An 18,742-nucleotide genomic window follows, 5' to 3' on the forward strand; every position below is an offset into this window, starting at 1 on the left:
TTTGTATATTTTACAATATTATTGATCATAGCATCCGAGGAAAACAATTTCCAGCATTCTAATATGGTTTTGGCGCCTTTTGTTTTTTGATTTTACCCCAGGTAAGTTCGTAACAATATTACAAGCTTTGGTCTTACCTTTAGGAGTGTGTTTCTTATGTTTCAACCATGGTGTTTTATCTTTGCCATAAAATCTTGGATAACCATCATCTTGGCCGCTTTCTTTCATGGCATCTTCAGGATCACTGGGTAGATCTTGTGGGACTGCTCAGAATTTGTATTGTGGATACTGTGGCTAGAACGAATATCACTTAAGTCCTTATCAGAATTTAGTGGTTCCACATCGCTGTCTATCTCGTCATACGATTTTAGTAACTGGTTTTCCATTTTCTTGTCCATATTTACGCATAATAGCGCTTATAATAACGGATTTTCAACAATCTATGGTATTTCATTAAAAATCTTACCTTTTATAATATTATAACTTTTCTTAAGTGATCTCTCTAAAAATCAACACACGCCAACACTCGCGTAGTTAGATTTTTTGTAACGCTCCGACGAACGCGATCGCTCGCGTGTTAGATTTGAACTAACAACAACTGCTGTCGGCTATAAGATAATAGGTACTCCCACCATTATTAAACAGTCTTATAAAGTCTTCATAGGAGTATTCCTGATTGCAGAACCCAAAAGAAGCAATATTTCGAAAATTATGGCGAAATTTAAAAATGTTAGATTTTTTCTAACGGTGCGAGTGATGGAGGGCTAATAATAAACAAAACGCCTTCTCTGACTATCAACACACAACCTAAAAAATAATATCAACTAGATGAAGAATATACATTTCAAAAATGACTTACTTGAAAATTAATTCGAACTTCAGAGACCACAAACAAGACACTTAAATGGCATTTTACTGAAACATTAAGTAAATGGCCCTCAAAATTTGTAAATAAAATTTGTTTGTCACTTAAAATATGCAATCACAACTTCGTATCATAACAATAACATGAACCGAGGTACTCATTTTTTACAGCATAAACCGGGTCTTTTTATTATATGTCATTGCTAGACTGATACTGAAACGATTACAACGATTGTACTGCCATGCCGTCCTTCCTGCCTTCAGGTCCCAGATCAAACTTAGGGAAGCACATTAATAAAATATCAATATCAAATATTAATAAAATCAATTCTAGATTAGTTTTAAGGGGTTACCTTCTGGAGTAACCCTCTACAGGTCAGTATATTAAAAAGAAACAAATAATTCTATTGTATTTTTCCGTCATGCAATATGGCAATAAATAATCTTATCAAAGATGGCTAATATCATTTACTTCGTGTAGTTCTTTAAGTAATCCTCTAGAAATATTTTTGTCTTAAAATTTTTACACCATTTATGTCTAGGATGCCTGACATCTTACTGTAAAATACCTGTTTTATCTTCTTTTTCTAGTTACGGTTATAGCTGGTCTTTAATCCTTTTTGATTTTAAACAAAATTTATATGAAATCTAATTTTTTAATATTTTCCAAAGTAGAATTATTCCAATCTTATGGAAGGTCTTAACTTGAAACCAAAATCCTTATATCGATTTAGAGCTATAACTTATGATATAATTAGTTCAATAACATAATAAGCATATTTTATGAGAAAAAATACCATTTATTCTCCATATATGCAGTCAATTTTATTGGTTTAACAGCATTTGGTCATTCAATCAAAAATATCGTATTATATACAAACATCCACAATAATTTGAAACTCAAATTATCAATAAATTTGGATCAATTTCAATTATTGAAATTTGTGGGGTGAAAAAGCAGTAGGTATGCAAGTGCAAGGAAATGAACCGAAGGATTGAACACGGAGACGAAATATAAACATTCAAAAGCTACAAGAAAAAGTAGCCGATAAAAGGGAAACAAAAATAATGTAAAAAAGAACTCACCAGATAAATCTAGGTTGGTTAATTGAAACTGCAAACTTAAATAATTTCATTAACATTATGTTCTTAAATGTTAAACAAAAATTATATTAAGAGCGTAGACGCAAAATTTCGGGCCAACGCTTTTTAAATGCAATTATTTTTTTCGAATCCTGAGAAAACTAACAAATATTTTTGAAAAATTTAAACGCGGAATGAAAGATTACATTATTACCGAGGGCTGAAAGTCCCTTAGAATAAACAAAAAGTTTTTTTGAATGAGATATTTGAAATTAAAAATCACACTAAATTTTCTCTTTTTTTTTTCACCTCTGTAACTTATTAAAATAAACATTATAGAAGTTTTCATGGACTTTCGGCCCTCAGTAATAATGTATTCTTTCATTCTGCGTTTAAATTTTTCAAAAATACTTATTAGTTTTTTTAGGATTCGAAAAAAAAAATGAATGCATTTAAAAAGCATTGGCCCGAAATTTTGCGCCTACGCTCCTAAGAGGAAAACTTCTTCTTCTTTTGGTGCCTATTCGTTTTGAATATTGGCGATCATTATGGGTATAATTATTTTATTAACTGATGCTTTAAATAGATTAGTTGTTGTTGTAAAGAGCCATTTCCTCAGGTTTTTTAACCATGATATTCTTCTCCCAATTCCTCGCTTTCCGAATACTTTGACTTGAAGGAATATTTTCAGTAATCTGTATTTAGTGCCGTTTCTCATTATGTGTCCAAAATATTATAACTTTCTCTTTTTAATCGTATACATGACTTCTCTTTCTTTCCTCATTCTTGGTAGTACAGTCTCGTTGGTTATCTTGTCCGTCCATGGTATCCTTAGGATTCTTCTGTATAGCCACATCTCGAAGGCTTTAAGCTTTTTCTCCATCGCTTCAGTGAGTCTCCAGGATTTAACTCCGTACTATAATATCGAGAAGATATAACATTGTAGGAGGCTTAATTTTATCTCCAGATTAAGGCTGTGGCTTTTAAAGAGTTTGGCCATGTTGTTGACTGCACTCCTAGCCTTCTCTATTCTACATTTTACTTCTTGTCATCATCATCATCAATGGCGCTACAACTCTTCGTGAATCTTTACCGCGTTTACTATTGCCTTCCATGTTTGTCGGTCCCGTGCCAGTAATTCCCATTGTCGCACTCCCATTTTCTCTAGATCTTCTTTGACTGCATCTTTCCACCTTTTTCTAGGCCGCCCTACAGACCTTCTTCCCTCTGGCCTTTCCCAGAACACATTGTTTATAAGGCGATTGTCGTTACTGCGTATCACATGCCCTGCCCATCTGAGTCTATTGGCCTTTATATATCTGACTAGATTTTCTTTTCCGAATAGGGACTCTAGCTCGTTATTGTATCTGCCCCTCCATTCGTTTGTCACGCTGTCTCTGCAAGGGCCATATATCATTCGAAGAATTTTACGTTCCCACACCAGCAATTTATTTATTTCTCTTTTTGTTAGCGTCCATGTTTCGCTTCCATACGCGACTGCTGGTCGTATGGTCTTATATATCCGGATTTTTGTACCTCGTGAAAGAAGTTTTGACTTCATTAGATGTTGCTTTGCAAAGAAAGATCTGTTTCCTGCCATTATTCTCGTTTCAACTTCTCGCTCTAATTTGTTGTCATTTGTGATTGTTGCTCCTAGATATTTAAATTCTTTAACCACTTCGAAGTTGTGATCATTTATAGTAATATTTTGCCTTATTCGCCGTAGTTCTTGTTTTGAGACGACTATGTATTTTGTTTTGTCTTCATTCATTTTTAGACCGATGTTTAATGCAGCTTCTTCAAAGCTCGAGAAAATATCCTTAATTTCTAATGTTGATTATGCTACTGCGTCTACGTCATCGGCAAAGGCGAGTATGATTGGTGCTCCTCGAGCAGTTATGTCTGGTTTGATTTTTGGATATATTTTTCGTATGACATATTCTAAGGCCAGGTTAAACAACAATGGGGACAACGGATCTCCCTGTCTCAGTCCAGAATTTACGCAGAGAGCATTTGATATTTCTCCCTCTATTCTAATTTGTGCAAAAGAGTTACTTACACACATTTGTGTTACCGCAGCTAGTTTCTTGGGTACGCCGAGCTCGATCATTGCTTTCCATAATGTTGCACGATTAATTGAATCATAAGCCTGTTTGAAGTCTATAAAAATCGGATGTACGTCGTGATTATATTCCCAATACTTTTCTTCGCAATTTTACTTCTTGTGAGTGATCCCATTGTTCGTTTACTATTGTTTCAAGATGGGTAAACTGTTTTACTCGGTCCACTGGTGTATTCTTGATAAGCAGTTGGACGTCTCTAATTTTATTTTTGCTGATGACCATAAATTTAGTTTTTGATATGTTTACTTATAGTCCAAATCTTTCACTTACTTTATTTACTCTGTTTATTAGTTACTCTAAACTGTTTAAACTGTCTACAAAAATAACGGTGTCATCTGCACAGCGGATGTTGGTTAAGGATTTCATGTTCGCAATTTTCCAAGGTTTCACTAAATATTTCCTGTGAATATAAGTTGAATAATATAGGTGAAAGTATACATCCTTGTCTAACGCCTCGCAGAATCTGGATCGCTTCCGTCGGTTAATCTCCAAGACTTGTTCTTATTGTGGCTGATTGGTTCCAGTATAAATGTTGTATTATACGTCAGTCTTTATCATCTATTTGGGCTTTTGTTAGAATATCCATAATTTTTCGGTGTTGAACTGTGTTAAATTCTTTTTGGTAGTCCACAAAAGCAAGCCTTTCATGAATCCAAACTGTGTGTCTTGTATTCTCTCTTCGCATAGCTTGTATATTCTGCGATGTATAATTTTAAGAAAAGGTTTTAGTGTATGGCTCATTAGACTTGTTAGTCTATATTCTCCGCACATTTTCGCTCCTTGTTTCTTTGGTAACGTAATAAATTCTGAAACTAGCCAATTTTTCGGAATATGTGTCATAGATATTATTGAAGATTTTACATAGTATTCTTAAAGATTCATCATCAAGAAGTTTAAGAAATTCAGAATGTACTGTGTCTGGTCCTGGAGCTCTCCCTTCTTTTAGTGATATTATGGCTGCTCTTATTTCTGCCACTAGTATAGGTGGTCCTGTTTCTGTAAGTATTGGAGACTGGTTCTCCCTCTCATCAAAAAATAAAGTTCATATGTAATTTTTCCAGGTATTATTAATAGTCTCTTTGTCCACAATTACCTCTCCGTTGCCGTTAACAAGTTTACTTACTCTTCTGTTTTTACATTTGCCTGTAATTTCTCTTACCTTTTTATGCACGTTGAAGTCGTCATATTTACTTTGTAGAACTTCGATTTCTTGCCATTTTTTTCTCGAGTTCTTTCTGTTTGGCTTCTCTAATCTTTCTCTGTATATCTCGTTGTAATGTTTTATACATTATACATAGTTATTGTTCTTGTTTTTCCTTCTTTCTTCCATCAGCTCCAAAATCTCATCCATCTCTTATTCTGACCTTCTTCGTTCTTTATAAAATTGTCTTTAATGTCGTCTATCGTTTTATTAAGAGATTCTATCTTCTCTTCTGTGCTTTCCGTTGTTTTATTGATTTTTTAAAATGTTCTATTTACTGTTTTGCTGACTATTTCTTTTCATCATCAGCCTTTCTCAATCCACTGCTGGACATAGGCCTCCCCTGTTTGTCTCCAAAGTGTTCTATCTTGTGCTTGCTGTATCCAGTTTTTTGTTGTCTTTCGTAAGTCGTCTTGCCATCGTGTTGGTGGTCTTCTTCTGTTACGTTTATCGGCTCTTGGTCTCCATTCAACTAGTTTGCGAGTCCATCTTCCGTCCTTCATTCTGGCAACGTGTCCAGCCTATTTCCATTTTAAGTTACAGACTCTTTCATTGACGTCTATGACTTTGGTCTTAGCTCGTAGATCTTCGTTTCTAATCTTGTCTCGCAGAGTGGCCCCTATCATTGATCACTCGATTCTTCTCTGCGATACTCTCTGACTATTTCTTTTACTTCACTACATTTCAGTTTTCTCATGTCATGTTTTTTTACAGTTTTTCCGCGTGTTTTTTTTTAACTTGGTTCTATATACGTCTACTAAAGGATTGTGGTCAGATTAAATATCATCGTCTGGGTAGGTTTTAACACTGTTGAAACTATTTCGATATCTTTTGTTATTAAGTATATAGTCTATTTGGTTTCTTATAATAACGTCTTCTCCGTTGTCTCTAGGTGATTTCCATGTATATAGGCGTCTAGGTAGTAGTTTGTAAAATGTGTTTAGCACGATTAAGTCAAGTTCATCTGCAAAGATACTCATTGTTTCTCCTCGTTAATTTCTCTCTCCTAATCCATAAGGACCAATATGTTGCCCTTCTTTTCCGTTACCTATTTTAGCATTGAAATCTCCCATGACTATAAAGGAGTTCATGTCTCGGTATATCTCTTATAAGATTGCTTATTTGTTTGTAAAATTCTGATATTTCCTCATCACTGTGGTCTGCTGTGAGTGCATAGACATATATAATGTTACTGTTCATCGGTAACGTATTTATTTGTAACAAGAGGATTCTATCGTTCCCTGGTATGAAGTTGTTGACATGTTTTTCTACACTCTTATGTGTGATAATTCCCCGACTCCATTTTCATATTTACCATTTTCTGATCCTGAATAGTATACTCTGTAGTCACAATAACTTGAGTCACGCCACCTTATACTCAAGGTCATTTCGCTTGTGGCCATTATTGCTGTTTTCGTGCGTTCCATTTCTTTGATTTCCATTGGATTTTACTTGATTGAGCCACAGTCCTAACGTTCCAAGTGGATATTCTCTTCAGATAATTCATGTGGATTTTTCTTATACGTGTGTTATTGGGCATTTCACGGGATTTTGCATATTAACGAACCAGGAGGCCCTGTGGTCATGGGAATCACTCTTGCCGGATCTTGGTCTCCGATGTCCATGATCAGTAAGCGAGTTTGAGTTGTGTTGTACAGCCATTATGATTTTACTAGAGATATCCACAGGGATCTTTAATATGGTGGTTTCTCGTTGCCTTCTATATTCTTACGCCGTTGACCAAACTACTGATTCCCGGTTCCCGATCCTTTGGGACCGGTTTATCAATCCCAGGACAAAAGAGTGCCCTACCACCTATCAACTCGTTCTAATACTGCTGAAAATTCGTTATATTGGACGTTTCGATTTTCATCTAGGAAATTATAGTAGATAATATAGAAAGACCTCATTAAAATCGTTTCAGAGTTATGCTGAAACTTAGGTACGAACTCTAGTTGTTTGTTACACAGATTAGACCACTCTGATATTTTACAATATCAACTAGATTTTGTAAAAATCCTGAAATAGGTCCATTTTATTCCAAAGGGCATCTACCATTTGTCAACTACCTACCGTCCAGTTTCACAAACCCTTAATTTTAAATAGGTAATATATCATGTGTAGCCCATAATTAAAGAGACATTTCGATAGGGTATTTTTTGTTAAAAGATATTAATGTATTAAAATTGTTAAATTTCTTCAGAATTACATGCAACGCTTATGTTTCTCTAATGTGTAATATTGCGCAATTTTTTCCGTCATCAAAAACTAGATTCAAACGAATTTTGCATAGTTTTGGATATCTACTAGTTTGGATCGTTGGAAACGTTTAACAGGCGAGTTAATTCAATAAGTATGTTTTTGATACAAAAATTGAGATTGTTTCCATATTTTTCGAAAATGGTGACTACCGTTTAAGTTTTCAGAGGTGTAACACTTTTAATAAATTAATGCTTGCAGATAAATATGAAAAGAAAATATAGTATATACAGTAAAACCTCCCTTAACTGAAACCTTTTTAACCGAAACATCGTTTAACCGAAACGGCTGACAGTTTCAATAATTTCATCAATAAAAAGTAAATGTTTGTCGCATAACGTAAACATTCCGTTAATTTCACTCACCAATTGATGTCTATGTGTGTTGGGAAATCACAAAAACCAAGAGCACTAAAATATATTTAGGAAAGGCATTTTAAGGTATAGAAGCCAAAAAAGTTCATGGATGTCGACCACTTTATTTTTAGAATGGTTTGAAAATAAATTCGTCTCAAGTGTAAAATCCTTTTTAAAATCAAAAAACCTTCCCATCAAAGCATTGTTGCTTGTTGACAATGCGCCCTCACCCACAAAATCTACAAAATGGAGACAATTGTCAGATTTTTGCCACCGAATGTCACAAGCTTAATCCAGCAGTTAGACTAGGGAGTCATAGAGACATTCAAGAGACATTATAGAAAAGCATTCTTAAGACATCTGTTATTACAGGAGACGAATTAATCCAAAAGTGTTCCCGAAATTCTCAAATCTTTAACAATAAAACATTTTTATTGGTGAGCTGAGTCGTGAGCCAAGATCAAATCTTCAACTTTGGAAAAATGCTGGAACAAACTTTTTGATAAGATTTTGATTGACGATCCTGAAGAAGAAAATGGTAAGAAAACGACAGAAGAAATTAAACCTATCATTAAAAAATTTGCCGGGACATGACGAATTTAACTAAGAACAGATAATCATGAATGTGTACCTTTTTACCATTTTACCTTTTTTCAAGAAGAGATACGTGACTGGTTAGCAGCTGATGACTCAGAACGTGAATTCATCGACCAGGACATCATTGATACGGTTCTTTATCAAGACAACCTGAGCATATCAGATGACGACCCAAGAGGCAACAGACAGCACAAGACCGTCGACGAGATTTTCAATGCTTTAGAGGAAAGAATTTTATACAGTAGGCCTAATTAGTTAGTGACACGACTAGATTCTTAATTTTTGTTGTCATTACATAAAGTTTTGTCCTTTTCAGATTGCTTTACGTTTCGTCGAACAATCGAATGAGGCAAACTCATGACGTTCTGTAAATTAACGATGGCAGATTTCTTTAAAAAAGCATGTTAAACTTGTTCATTTTCCTATTCCAATTTTATTACTTTATTTTGGATTTACTTATTAGAAAACATTACGAAATCAACTCATAGTATTTTTTAATACCAATACTTTGATCAAGAATATTATAAAAAACAATGTTATTTTTAACCGAAATTCTCGTTATCCGAAACGGCCTCCCCCCAATTATTTCGGTTAACGGAGGTTTTACTGTATAATATAGTATATCCCCTAGTTAAAATTAGGGTTTTTTGGAACTGGAAGGGAGAGAGTTGGCAAATGACAGATGACAGTAGGTATCGTTAAAATCTCCTTTCGAATAAAAATAGACCGGTTTTCAACATGTTCACAAAATCTAATGAAGGTTGCAAAACATATGGGTGGCAGGTCTCACTCTATGTATAGTTTGGTGATTTAGGTTTAAATTACTTTCTGTTTATCGCCTTCACTGGTCATCAATACTTTTGTTGGTAGTGTATTTTATTAACATTGTAAGAAATTAAAGTGTATGGAGAATAATTGGTAATTAATCGCCTCGATAAAATTATCAATGTGATCTTGAGAAATACTTACTTAATTTTAGAATGATTATTTTTAGTGCACAGCTAAGACTGAGATGAGGTAACGATCCACATGAAATTAATTGTGATATATTACCACCTTATTTTTTTTTAGTTTCAAAATGGATCTAGTCATTGATAAATGTGACAGTATGTTGTATCAGTATTCTCACTTCTCATTTGGTACTAATAGCTGCACATTTATCGCAGTATTATAAGCTTTTATCTTTATTTAGAATTATTACATAGCCTTTGTATTATTAAATGTACTGTTTGTTGAATAGGTTGTATTTTACTCATTTAAATAAAGGTATAAATAAGGAAAATTTCTTTTATTGGAATATAAACCGGTTTACCGGTACTTAATATGCTTGGGATTTTGGGTTGCTTACTTTAGGAATAATATTACTATTGAAGAGTTACGAAGGCCACTAATATCGAAGAACACTAATATCATACTAAGGAATCTTAATACTGATTTTAACTAAATTTTTACGTATTATGTAACAATTTAGTTAAACAAGTGATATATGGTTGAATTCTCGAATAAATGAACTTTAATCAAATAAAAGGCAGATATCGAGCACAGTTTTTATTAAATTATCTTGCCCTAGATTAAATCTTGTCAAGATTTCATAAAAACTATGCTTGATATCTGTCTTTCATTTGATTAAATATTTAGTTAAAGCCTATCAACCTTAACAGGCAACTTGAATGATAAATATAAAGAAGTGGTCTTACTTTTCGATATTTATCAAACCGACTGTTTTATTTAGTAACCTAATTTTAATAGTTACCTTGGGAAACGTTAACATGTTGCTTTTTTTCTGCTCTTTCACTTGCCTGTTAAAATAATGTAGATTTGTAAGTGTTTTTACTAATTTTGTTTATTTTTTATAATTCGTGCTTACATTCAACTTTATTATATCTACATATATTAGTAGTGGACGATTGATCATAAATTATACTATGATTTTTAGGGATGAAAATAAGTCGACTTGCCCTAACTTACCTGTATGCAAAAGTTCACAAAGAAAAAGTTATGGGGTGTTAAAATTACAAAATAAAACCGATTTTTTGAATATTGCTCTAAAACAGCTTAAAATTGATTTATGAAAATTTATATTATGTGTTAACATGCCATGGCAAAATTCTCAATTTTTCTAGGTGTGCAGAAGGGTCTCCACACCTATTACCCCCTTTCCCTCTACTTTTTTTCTTGCAGTATTTGTTTGTAAAATCATTAATTTAAAAGACACGGTCACTTTTTTAAATACAATTTTACATTTTCACAAATAATAATTTTATTATTAACTTTCGATTAGGAATAGAATATATATATATATATATATATATATATATATATATATATATATATATATATATATATATATATTACAGGACCCAACTTGTAAATACAATAAATTTTGGAGTATTTCTACCTCTTTTTTCTTCCAGGGGGCTTTCATCTGTGAAGTTTTTGGGGCCAACGTTCGTCAGGCATTCTCAATAGGTTTCCAAACCATTTTAAACCTCTTTCTATTCTGTCAATGAGCGTTTCTGTAGCATTCATGTTATTTCTTATAGATTCGTTGGTCTTCCTTTCCAGCCTAGATGTTCTAGCACTTCTTCTCAAATAATCCATTTCAACTGACAACAATCTTCTCTTCAGGTCTGCATTAATTATCCATACTTCAGATCCATAACAAACAACTGAGTTAATCATGGTTTGCCATATTTTTTTTTGTTACTTTTGGAAACGTTGCGATCCCACCATAATGAGTTCAGTCGACCTACAATTTTACGTCCCTGATTAATTCGGTGTTTAATTTTGGTTTTTTTTAAGCCATTCTTATCAATGAGTGCACCTAAATATTTAAACTTTTCTACTTGTTTCATTTCCACGTCCTCGTCTATCCACATTTCAAACCTTGTATCTGAATTGGTAATATTCTGTTTTCTTCTGACTTGTAACCCCCATTTTACATATTCTCTATATAGACGCTTTATCATAAATTCTAGATCATAAGAATCTTGAGCTAGGACGACTTGGTCATCCACAAAGTTCAGGGAGAACAGTACGTCATTTCCTATGGGGATTCCCATTCCCTAGCAGTGGTTTTTCCAATTTTGGAGGAATAGAATTGGAATAGAAAATATACTAATTTAATTTAAAAGTGTTTAAAATGATCTTCCCCTTCCAGTAGGGGAACGACGAGTAATTACGAACACTTAAGGAAAATACTTGTTTATTTGAAATATAAAAATGTTGAAAACTCGGAAACCACTACAGAGTGGCTAACAGTAATACAGCTATTAATTTTTGTTATTGGATAATCATAAATAAAAATTTTAATAATAAAAAAACTCAATTAAAAATTTTCACGAAATGTTCGCTGTTACCCGAAATGTCGGGTAATAATAAACATGAGAAGGGTAATGGCGAACAGTATTACCTATTAACAAAAATCACATTTATTATAGTTGTCCGGTGTGTCCGAGCCGCTGCATAATTTATACACCATCCACCACATATAATGCAACGGAACCAAAGTTCGCTTTTCCCGAACTCACCACAAATTAAACAAGATTCTCCTTCATTACAATCGTCAGTATTAATATCGTCATTGTCATCAGATTCATCATCTTTATATGATGTCGAATCTTCCTCTTCGCTTGAAGATTGTAGTACTTTTCTCTCTGCAGTTTTATTTTTCTTTTTTAAAAATTTTTGTTTTTCAATTTCTTTTTCCATTTTTTGTTTCCTTCTAAGCTCCTTTTTGTTTTCAACAAAGATCCTCCCCGGATCTTTGTTTTTTTCTTCCACCCTTGTTCGGAACAGATATCTTTTGTTTTTCTTTCGGTAAAGGCAAGATATCGCTGAATGAAACATTTTCGGTATTTTCACATATCTGGTTTTCTTTGGAATGGCCTGGTTGGGGTTCCAGTAAATCTTCTTGAATAGTTTGTGAAAGACCTTCTTGGCTATTATTTTGTTGAATTTGATTATCGTTTGAACTGTAAAAGTCTTCTTCATTAAATGTATTTCGGTTGAATGGAAAAATTCCGGTCTTCTCAAAACCGTTTGCAGCTTTGTCTATGCTTGCAACTCTAGTATACGCAAAAATTTTGAATAAAATCCTTTATAAAAAGGTATATAAAAAACCCAGTTGGGCTATGTTGCATTGACAAAACGTTTTCGGAATAAATATTCCATCATCAGTGTCAAGTTAATACATGGATGTAGCCACTAAATATGTGGGTAAAAACCCTTTAAAAATTATTAAATAAGATTTGATCTACATTATGTCTAATTTACATTTAAGATGTTAAAGTTACCGTTGGATAGGTAACAGGGCGACATATGACTCTACATTAGTTGCGAGTCCTGAGACGGTATGTCTACGAGGACTTTGTCAAAGCAACTGTTGCTTTGACAAAGTCCTCGTAGACCAACTGGGTTTTTTATATACCTTTTTATAAAGGATTTTATTCAAAATTTTTAATATATGGTATACAGCCAAATACAGGAACTTTGTTTCCTTGTGGATTCTAGTATACGCCTTTGAGAATAAAGTGCTTATATGGCACATTTCAATTTTCTCATAGGGTTGAGATTTTAAAAACGAATCACATTCAACGTCATATGCTCGCTTCAATGATGAGAAAAAGCTAACGTCTAGTGGTTGCAGACGATGCGAGGTATGTGGAGGTATTGACAGCATAATAATACCATTTTCTTTGCAAAAGTTATAAATTGCAATAGAGCAATGACTGGAGTGATTGTCCAGCACCAGTAAAATGGGATCATCTCTTGTAGGTTTATTGGTTTTCGTAAAATGTTGAATCCAAAACAGGAACACTTCTTCGTTCATCCAACCGCTTTTTGAACAGGAGTACAAAGAACCTGGAGGCCCATCCTTTTCTAAAGCAGGATTTCTTCTCAGTCTTGGATAAATGAATAGTGGAGGTGTAATAGATCCGCTGGCACTCATACAACAGCATGCCGTCACGTTCTTGCCTCTTTCTCCACTTGTAACGGCTCCAACTTGTTTTTGGCCTCTAGGTCCAATGATCCGATTCCGAAACCTTGAATGCGATTAAGACTTGTTGCTTCAGGTTTACGGAAACTTAACTCAGGATGCCTTGACATGAATCCATATAACCAGTCTTTACCTGCTTCTTGTTTTTCTCTGTTGAAACTATGTTTTAAGTTTAATTTCTCTGCATAGGCGAAGGCCTCTTTTCGCAACTGAATTGGGGTTAATCCATAAAATATTTTAGATAACGTTAGTAAATGACGACTCATTTCTTCTTCCTGTTCATTTGAAAATAGTGTGTCCTGAGTGTTTGCACCCATCCTGCCTTTGTAAAAGCCTCTAGAGACTCTGTTTTGTAATGTTGTAACAGGTATATTAAATTGGCGTGCAGCTTCTCTTAGGCCATAACGTCTTTCTTAAATTGCCTTTAGAGCAGCATTCATTTGATCATCAGTCCATGAAAATTTGTTGGTACTTCGTTTCCGTTTAAAAGGCATCTGAAAAAGATACAAATTGTTAAATAAGCAAAAGAAAAGCAAAAATGTAAAGAATCTAAGCCAAATTATTAAAAGAGTAAACGCGAACACTTGGCGGGTAATCACGAACATCTGTTCGTGATTACCCGATTTGGAACTGAATATGAAGAAACGAAACAATCATAATATAAATGCATTTAACTTCTCCGTAATATGACAATTTTATAGGTTAAATAATAGTAAGTTAACTAACTCTAACAATTTAAATGAAACCATCAAGTGTTTAGGTACATACCTTATTTTCTGAATTGCTAAAATTGTAGTGCAAGCACCAAAAACAAATAAATCGCTGTAAAAAATTCCACAAATACGGGGTAACTGTGTATCTATGCTACCACGTGCAGACTAGTAGGAAGCACGAAATGAAGTTTACAACGGAATGATACAGATGACGTACGCATGTATTCTGTGATGTTCGCAATCACCCGCTGTTCGCTATTACCCGTCGTTCCCCTATATAGGCTCTACAACGTTTAAACAATGAAAACTGAATATTTTGAAAAATCAAATGTGTCTGACCAAATGTATTAGCAGCTTCTAAATTTAGGTTCCTTGATTGTTCTGAACTAACTTGGGTGGCCAAATTATTAGCCACAGTAAAATGATTTCTTAATAGTTTATATAAGACTATTACTAATAATTTTATTTAAGACTACTTAAATTGCCTCGAATAAACACAAGTGGTGATCAGCTACCATAGACAATAGCCCCCAAACCATTACTCCAACTATCCTGTGTACATGTACATGCCTCTCAACAGCAAACCCGATAATCGTGATTTATCGCTGAATTCTACATTACGCCATTCTGTCACCCAATGCTGCCGTTCTGTGCACCAATTCAAACGTTGATAACAGTGGTCTACCTACTACTCCAAACCATTGGTCAGTAATTTGACGCGTAGTAGCAAAACGGTCTCGCAGAGCCAGTAATCTAAAGCGCCTATCTTGACGCTCTGTGGTACGCCTCGGTTGAGCAGTTGGTCTTTTTCGTGTTCCTCTAGCTTCGTTTGTCCACACACGACAGACATGCATAACAGTCATTACCGTACAATTAACACGACAGCCAATTTTGCGATACGACAAACCCATATCTCTATACGCAATACATCTACCTCTGTCAAAATCGCTAACATAGTGGTAATTTTTGGTGTCTTCGAACTCGAGGCATTTTCTTACACTGAATACAATTAGACTGAGGAATAATAACTAAAAATTTCTATACGAATCGGTTTACACACATTTTCTCTTCACAAAAAAATTTAAAGATAAAACTTTATTTTTACAAAAAGGAGAAAAGATAAAACATTGGTATTGTTATCATAGCATGTTTTAATTATAGTCATTCTGTTGCCAAAAAATTAAGTTCAAGAAATCATTCCTTCTGGGTGTAACACTTCTAATGTCACTGAGTATAAATTAAGGTTAAATCCAGAGAAATGAACTTTCTTATCTTTTTTGTTTTTGGCGAAAAAAAAAGACAACAATTCAGTTAAAGAAAAGAGAGCAAGGGGGAAAAACTTTATCACATATATATTTGTACATAAGACTTACAAAGAAATACGTTTAATCAAAATAAATGACGTTTTAATTTTATCATCTACTACACAAAACTAGCCCATTTAGCAACTAGTTATAAACATCTATTTGTTCTTTATGATTTATAAATATATTTATGATTTATGAATTATAAATGCATTCCAAAATTTTAAGCAAAATAATTTATGAACATTTCATCTTATTTGCTTGCAAATGTGACGTTATTTGGGAAACTAATTTTTCTTGGACATTATGTTAAGTATGAACGTTGATATTATTTGATTTTTTTTTAATACACCTTATTGATAAACTATTTTATTGTAATTAATTATCTTATTTTCAGCCCAGAGGAAGCCGATATACATTAAATGCTGTTTGGGGAGTTTAAACTAGGTACTATGTATATGGAAATTTGTATTAGTAAATACATAAATAAATTATTATTGTCTCGAATGTATTAATTGCAATATTTTAATTTAAACATTTTCAAAACCCACTTTTTTACTTACACAGATATTGTCTTGTGAGTATGTCTGATATTACGAGTATGAGTAGGTTCTTTTTCTTGTAGTGCCCATCCGTTTCGGATGTTGGCGACCATCGTGGCAATCTGTACTTTGGGCACTGCTGCTCTGATTCATTCTTCAGCCAGGAAATCCTTCGCCTTCTTGGGCTTCGTTTTCCGTCTACTATTCCCTGTAAAATTAGTTGCAGCAATCCATAACTTTCGCTGTTCTTCATGATGTGACCGAGGTATTCGATTTTGACTGTTTTTATTGTGGTAAATAGTTCTTTTTACACGAAAAGCATTTGACTGATAGTTAGTTGTGCTCCTATCCAGTGGCGGATCCAGGGGGGGGGTCATGACCACCCCCAAAACAAAATTAAATATCAATAAAATAATCCTAAAAAAAAATAATTTAAAACCCATCAACCCTATAAGCAGGAAGTCAAGAGTTGAAATGATTCAAACTCATTTATTCTAGCGGTAAGTGTAGAATTACAGTAAAACCTCTGTTAACCGAAATAATTGGGGGGGAGGCCGTTTCGGATAACAAGAATTTCGGTTAAAAATAACATTATTTTTTATAATATTCTTGATCAAAGTATTGGTATTAAAAAATACTATGAGTTGATTTCGTAATGTTTTCTAATAAGTAAATCCAAAATAAAGATTTCTAATAAGTAAATCCAAAACAAATTAAGGAAAATGAACAAGTTTAACATGCTTTTTTAAAGAAATCTGTTATTTTTTTGTTTTGTTTTTCATTTGACAACGATGTTTCTCTCTCCCTCCATCGTTAATTTGCAGAACGTCATGAGTTTGCCTCATTCGATTGTTCGACGAAACGTAAAGCAATCTCAAAAGGACAAAACTTTATGTAATGACAACAAAAATTAAGAATCTAGTCGTGTCCCTCACTAATTAGGCCTACTGTATAAAATTCTTTCCTCTAAAGCATTGAAAATCTCGTCGACGGTCTTGTGCTGCCTGTTGCCTCTTGGGTCGTCATCTTCGTCATCTGATATGCTCAGGTTGTCTTGATAAAGAACCATATCAATGATGTTCTGGTCGATGAATTCACGTTCTGAGTCATCAGCTGCTAAGCAGTCACGTATCTCTTCTTAGTTAATTTCATCATGTCCCGGCAAATTTTTAATGAAAGGTTTAATTTCTTCTGTCGTTTTCTTACCATTTTCTTCTTCAGAATCGTCAATCAAAATCTTATCAAAAAGTTTGTTCCAGCATTTTTCCAAAGTTGAAGATTTGATCTTGGCCCACGACTCAGCTCACCAATAAAAATGTTTTATTGTTAAAGATTTGAGAATTTCGGGAACACTTTTGGATTAATTCTTCTTCTTCTTCTACGGCACTACAGCCCAAAATGAGCCTTGGCCTCCTTTATTTTTTGCCTCCACCCTTGTCTGTCTGTGGCTGCTCTTCTCCATACACGGACTCCTAAAAGTGCTTGTGCGTCGCTGCTTACTGTGTCTTCCCAGCGCTTTCTTGGCTTTCCAACTGGTCTCTTTCCCTGCATTCTGGCGTTCAGTGCTCGTTTTGGTAGCCTATCCTCTCCCATTCGTATCACATGTCCGGCCCATTGCAATCTTTGTATTCTAATGAAGTCTGACAGGGGTGTTTCCTTATACAGTTGATAGAGCTCGTTGTTATATCGAATTCTGAAGATTCCGTTTTCCCTCACAGGTCCTAGTATTCTCCTCAGTACTTTTCTTTCGAATGTGTCGAGTTTGTTTTTGGATGTTTCTTTAGGACCCATGCTTCGCTGCCATAACATGCTATTGGCCGAATTAAAGTTTTATAGATTCTCATCTTTGTATTTCGGTGGACACTTTTAGACCGAAATATATGGGAGAGGGCAAAATAAGCTTTGTTTGCCTGCGTTATCCTTTTTCGTATTTCTCCATCCTCTGCTCCATCGGCATATATTTCTACTCCCAGGTATGTTTGGATTAATTCGTCTCCTGTAATAACAGATGTCTTAAGAATGCTTCTCTATAATGTCTCTTGAATCTCTCTATGACTCCCTGGTCTAACGGCTGGATTAACCTTGTGACATTCGGTGTCAAAAATCTGACAATTGTCACCATTTTGTAGATTTTAAGGGTGAAGGCGCATTGTTAACAAGCAACAATGCTTTGATGAGAAGGTTTTTTGATTTTAAAAAGGATTTTACACTTTGGTCGACATCCATGAACTTTTTTGGCTTCTATACCTTAAAATGCCTTTTCGGAAATATCATTTAGAGCTCTTGGTATTTGTGATTTCCCAATACACATAGACATCAATTGTTGAGTGAAATTAACGGAGTTGTTTACGTTTTGCAACAAACATTTACTTTTTATTGACAAAATTATTGAAACTGTCAGCCGTTTCGGTTAAATGATGTTTCGGTTAAGGGAGGTTTTACTGTATACGGAAGTCTTTATTGCTCTTTAAAAAAATTAACAATTCTAAATATAATACCTCGACTAAGACTTCCACGAATTCAGAGTTACGCGATTTTCAAATTTTGTCAATTCGTGATTTGAGTACCAGAGAATCGTTGGATTATCGATGAGAAAGAATTACTGCCCACACATTATTGCTCATTCAATGTACATGACATGACTTTTCGCATGAAATCAGCACATTTTTATTTTGTATTAGGTATTTCTTATCATCAGTTT

The 18,742-nt window shown here is 34.0% G+C and overlaps 1 protein-coding gene across 1 annotated transcript in view; it reads left to right on the forward strand.

The window, feature by feature from the left end:
- LOC140441785 (lysosome-associated membrane glycoprotein 1-like) overlaps positions 1 to 16,010 on the forward strand; it is a 79,652-nt gene extending 63,642 nt beyond the window's left edge. Inside the window, exon 5 of the mRNA XM_072532702.1 lies at positions 15,897 to 16,010. Coding sequence (XP_072388803.1) covers positions 15,897 to 15,921 — 25 coding nt within the window. The 3' untranslated portion in view covers positions 15,922 to 16,010. The remainder of the gene's footprint in view (positions 1 to 15,896) is intronic.
- The last annotated feature ends 2,732 nt before the right edge of the window (positions 16,011 to 18,742 follow it).

Source organism: Diabrotica undecimpunctata, chromosome 5 (genome assembly GCF_040954645.1).
Source record: "Diabrotica undecimpunctata isolate CICGRU chromosome 5, icDiaUnde3, whole genome shotgun sequence".
In the NCBI taxonomy this organism is placed as follows: domain Eukaryota; kingdom Metazoa; phylum Arthropoda; class Insecta; order Coleoptera; family Chrysomelidae; genus Diabrotica; species Diabrotica undecimpunctata.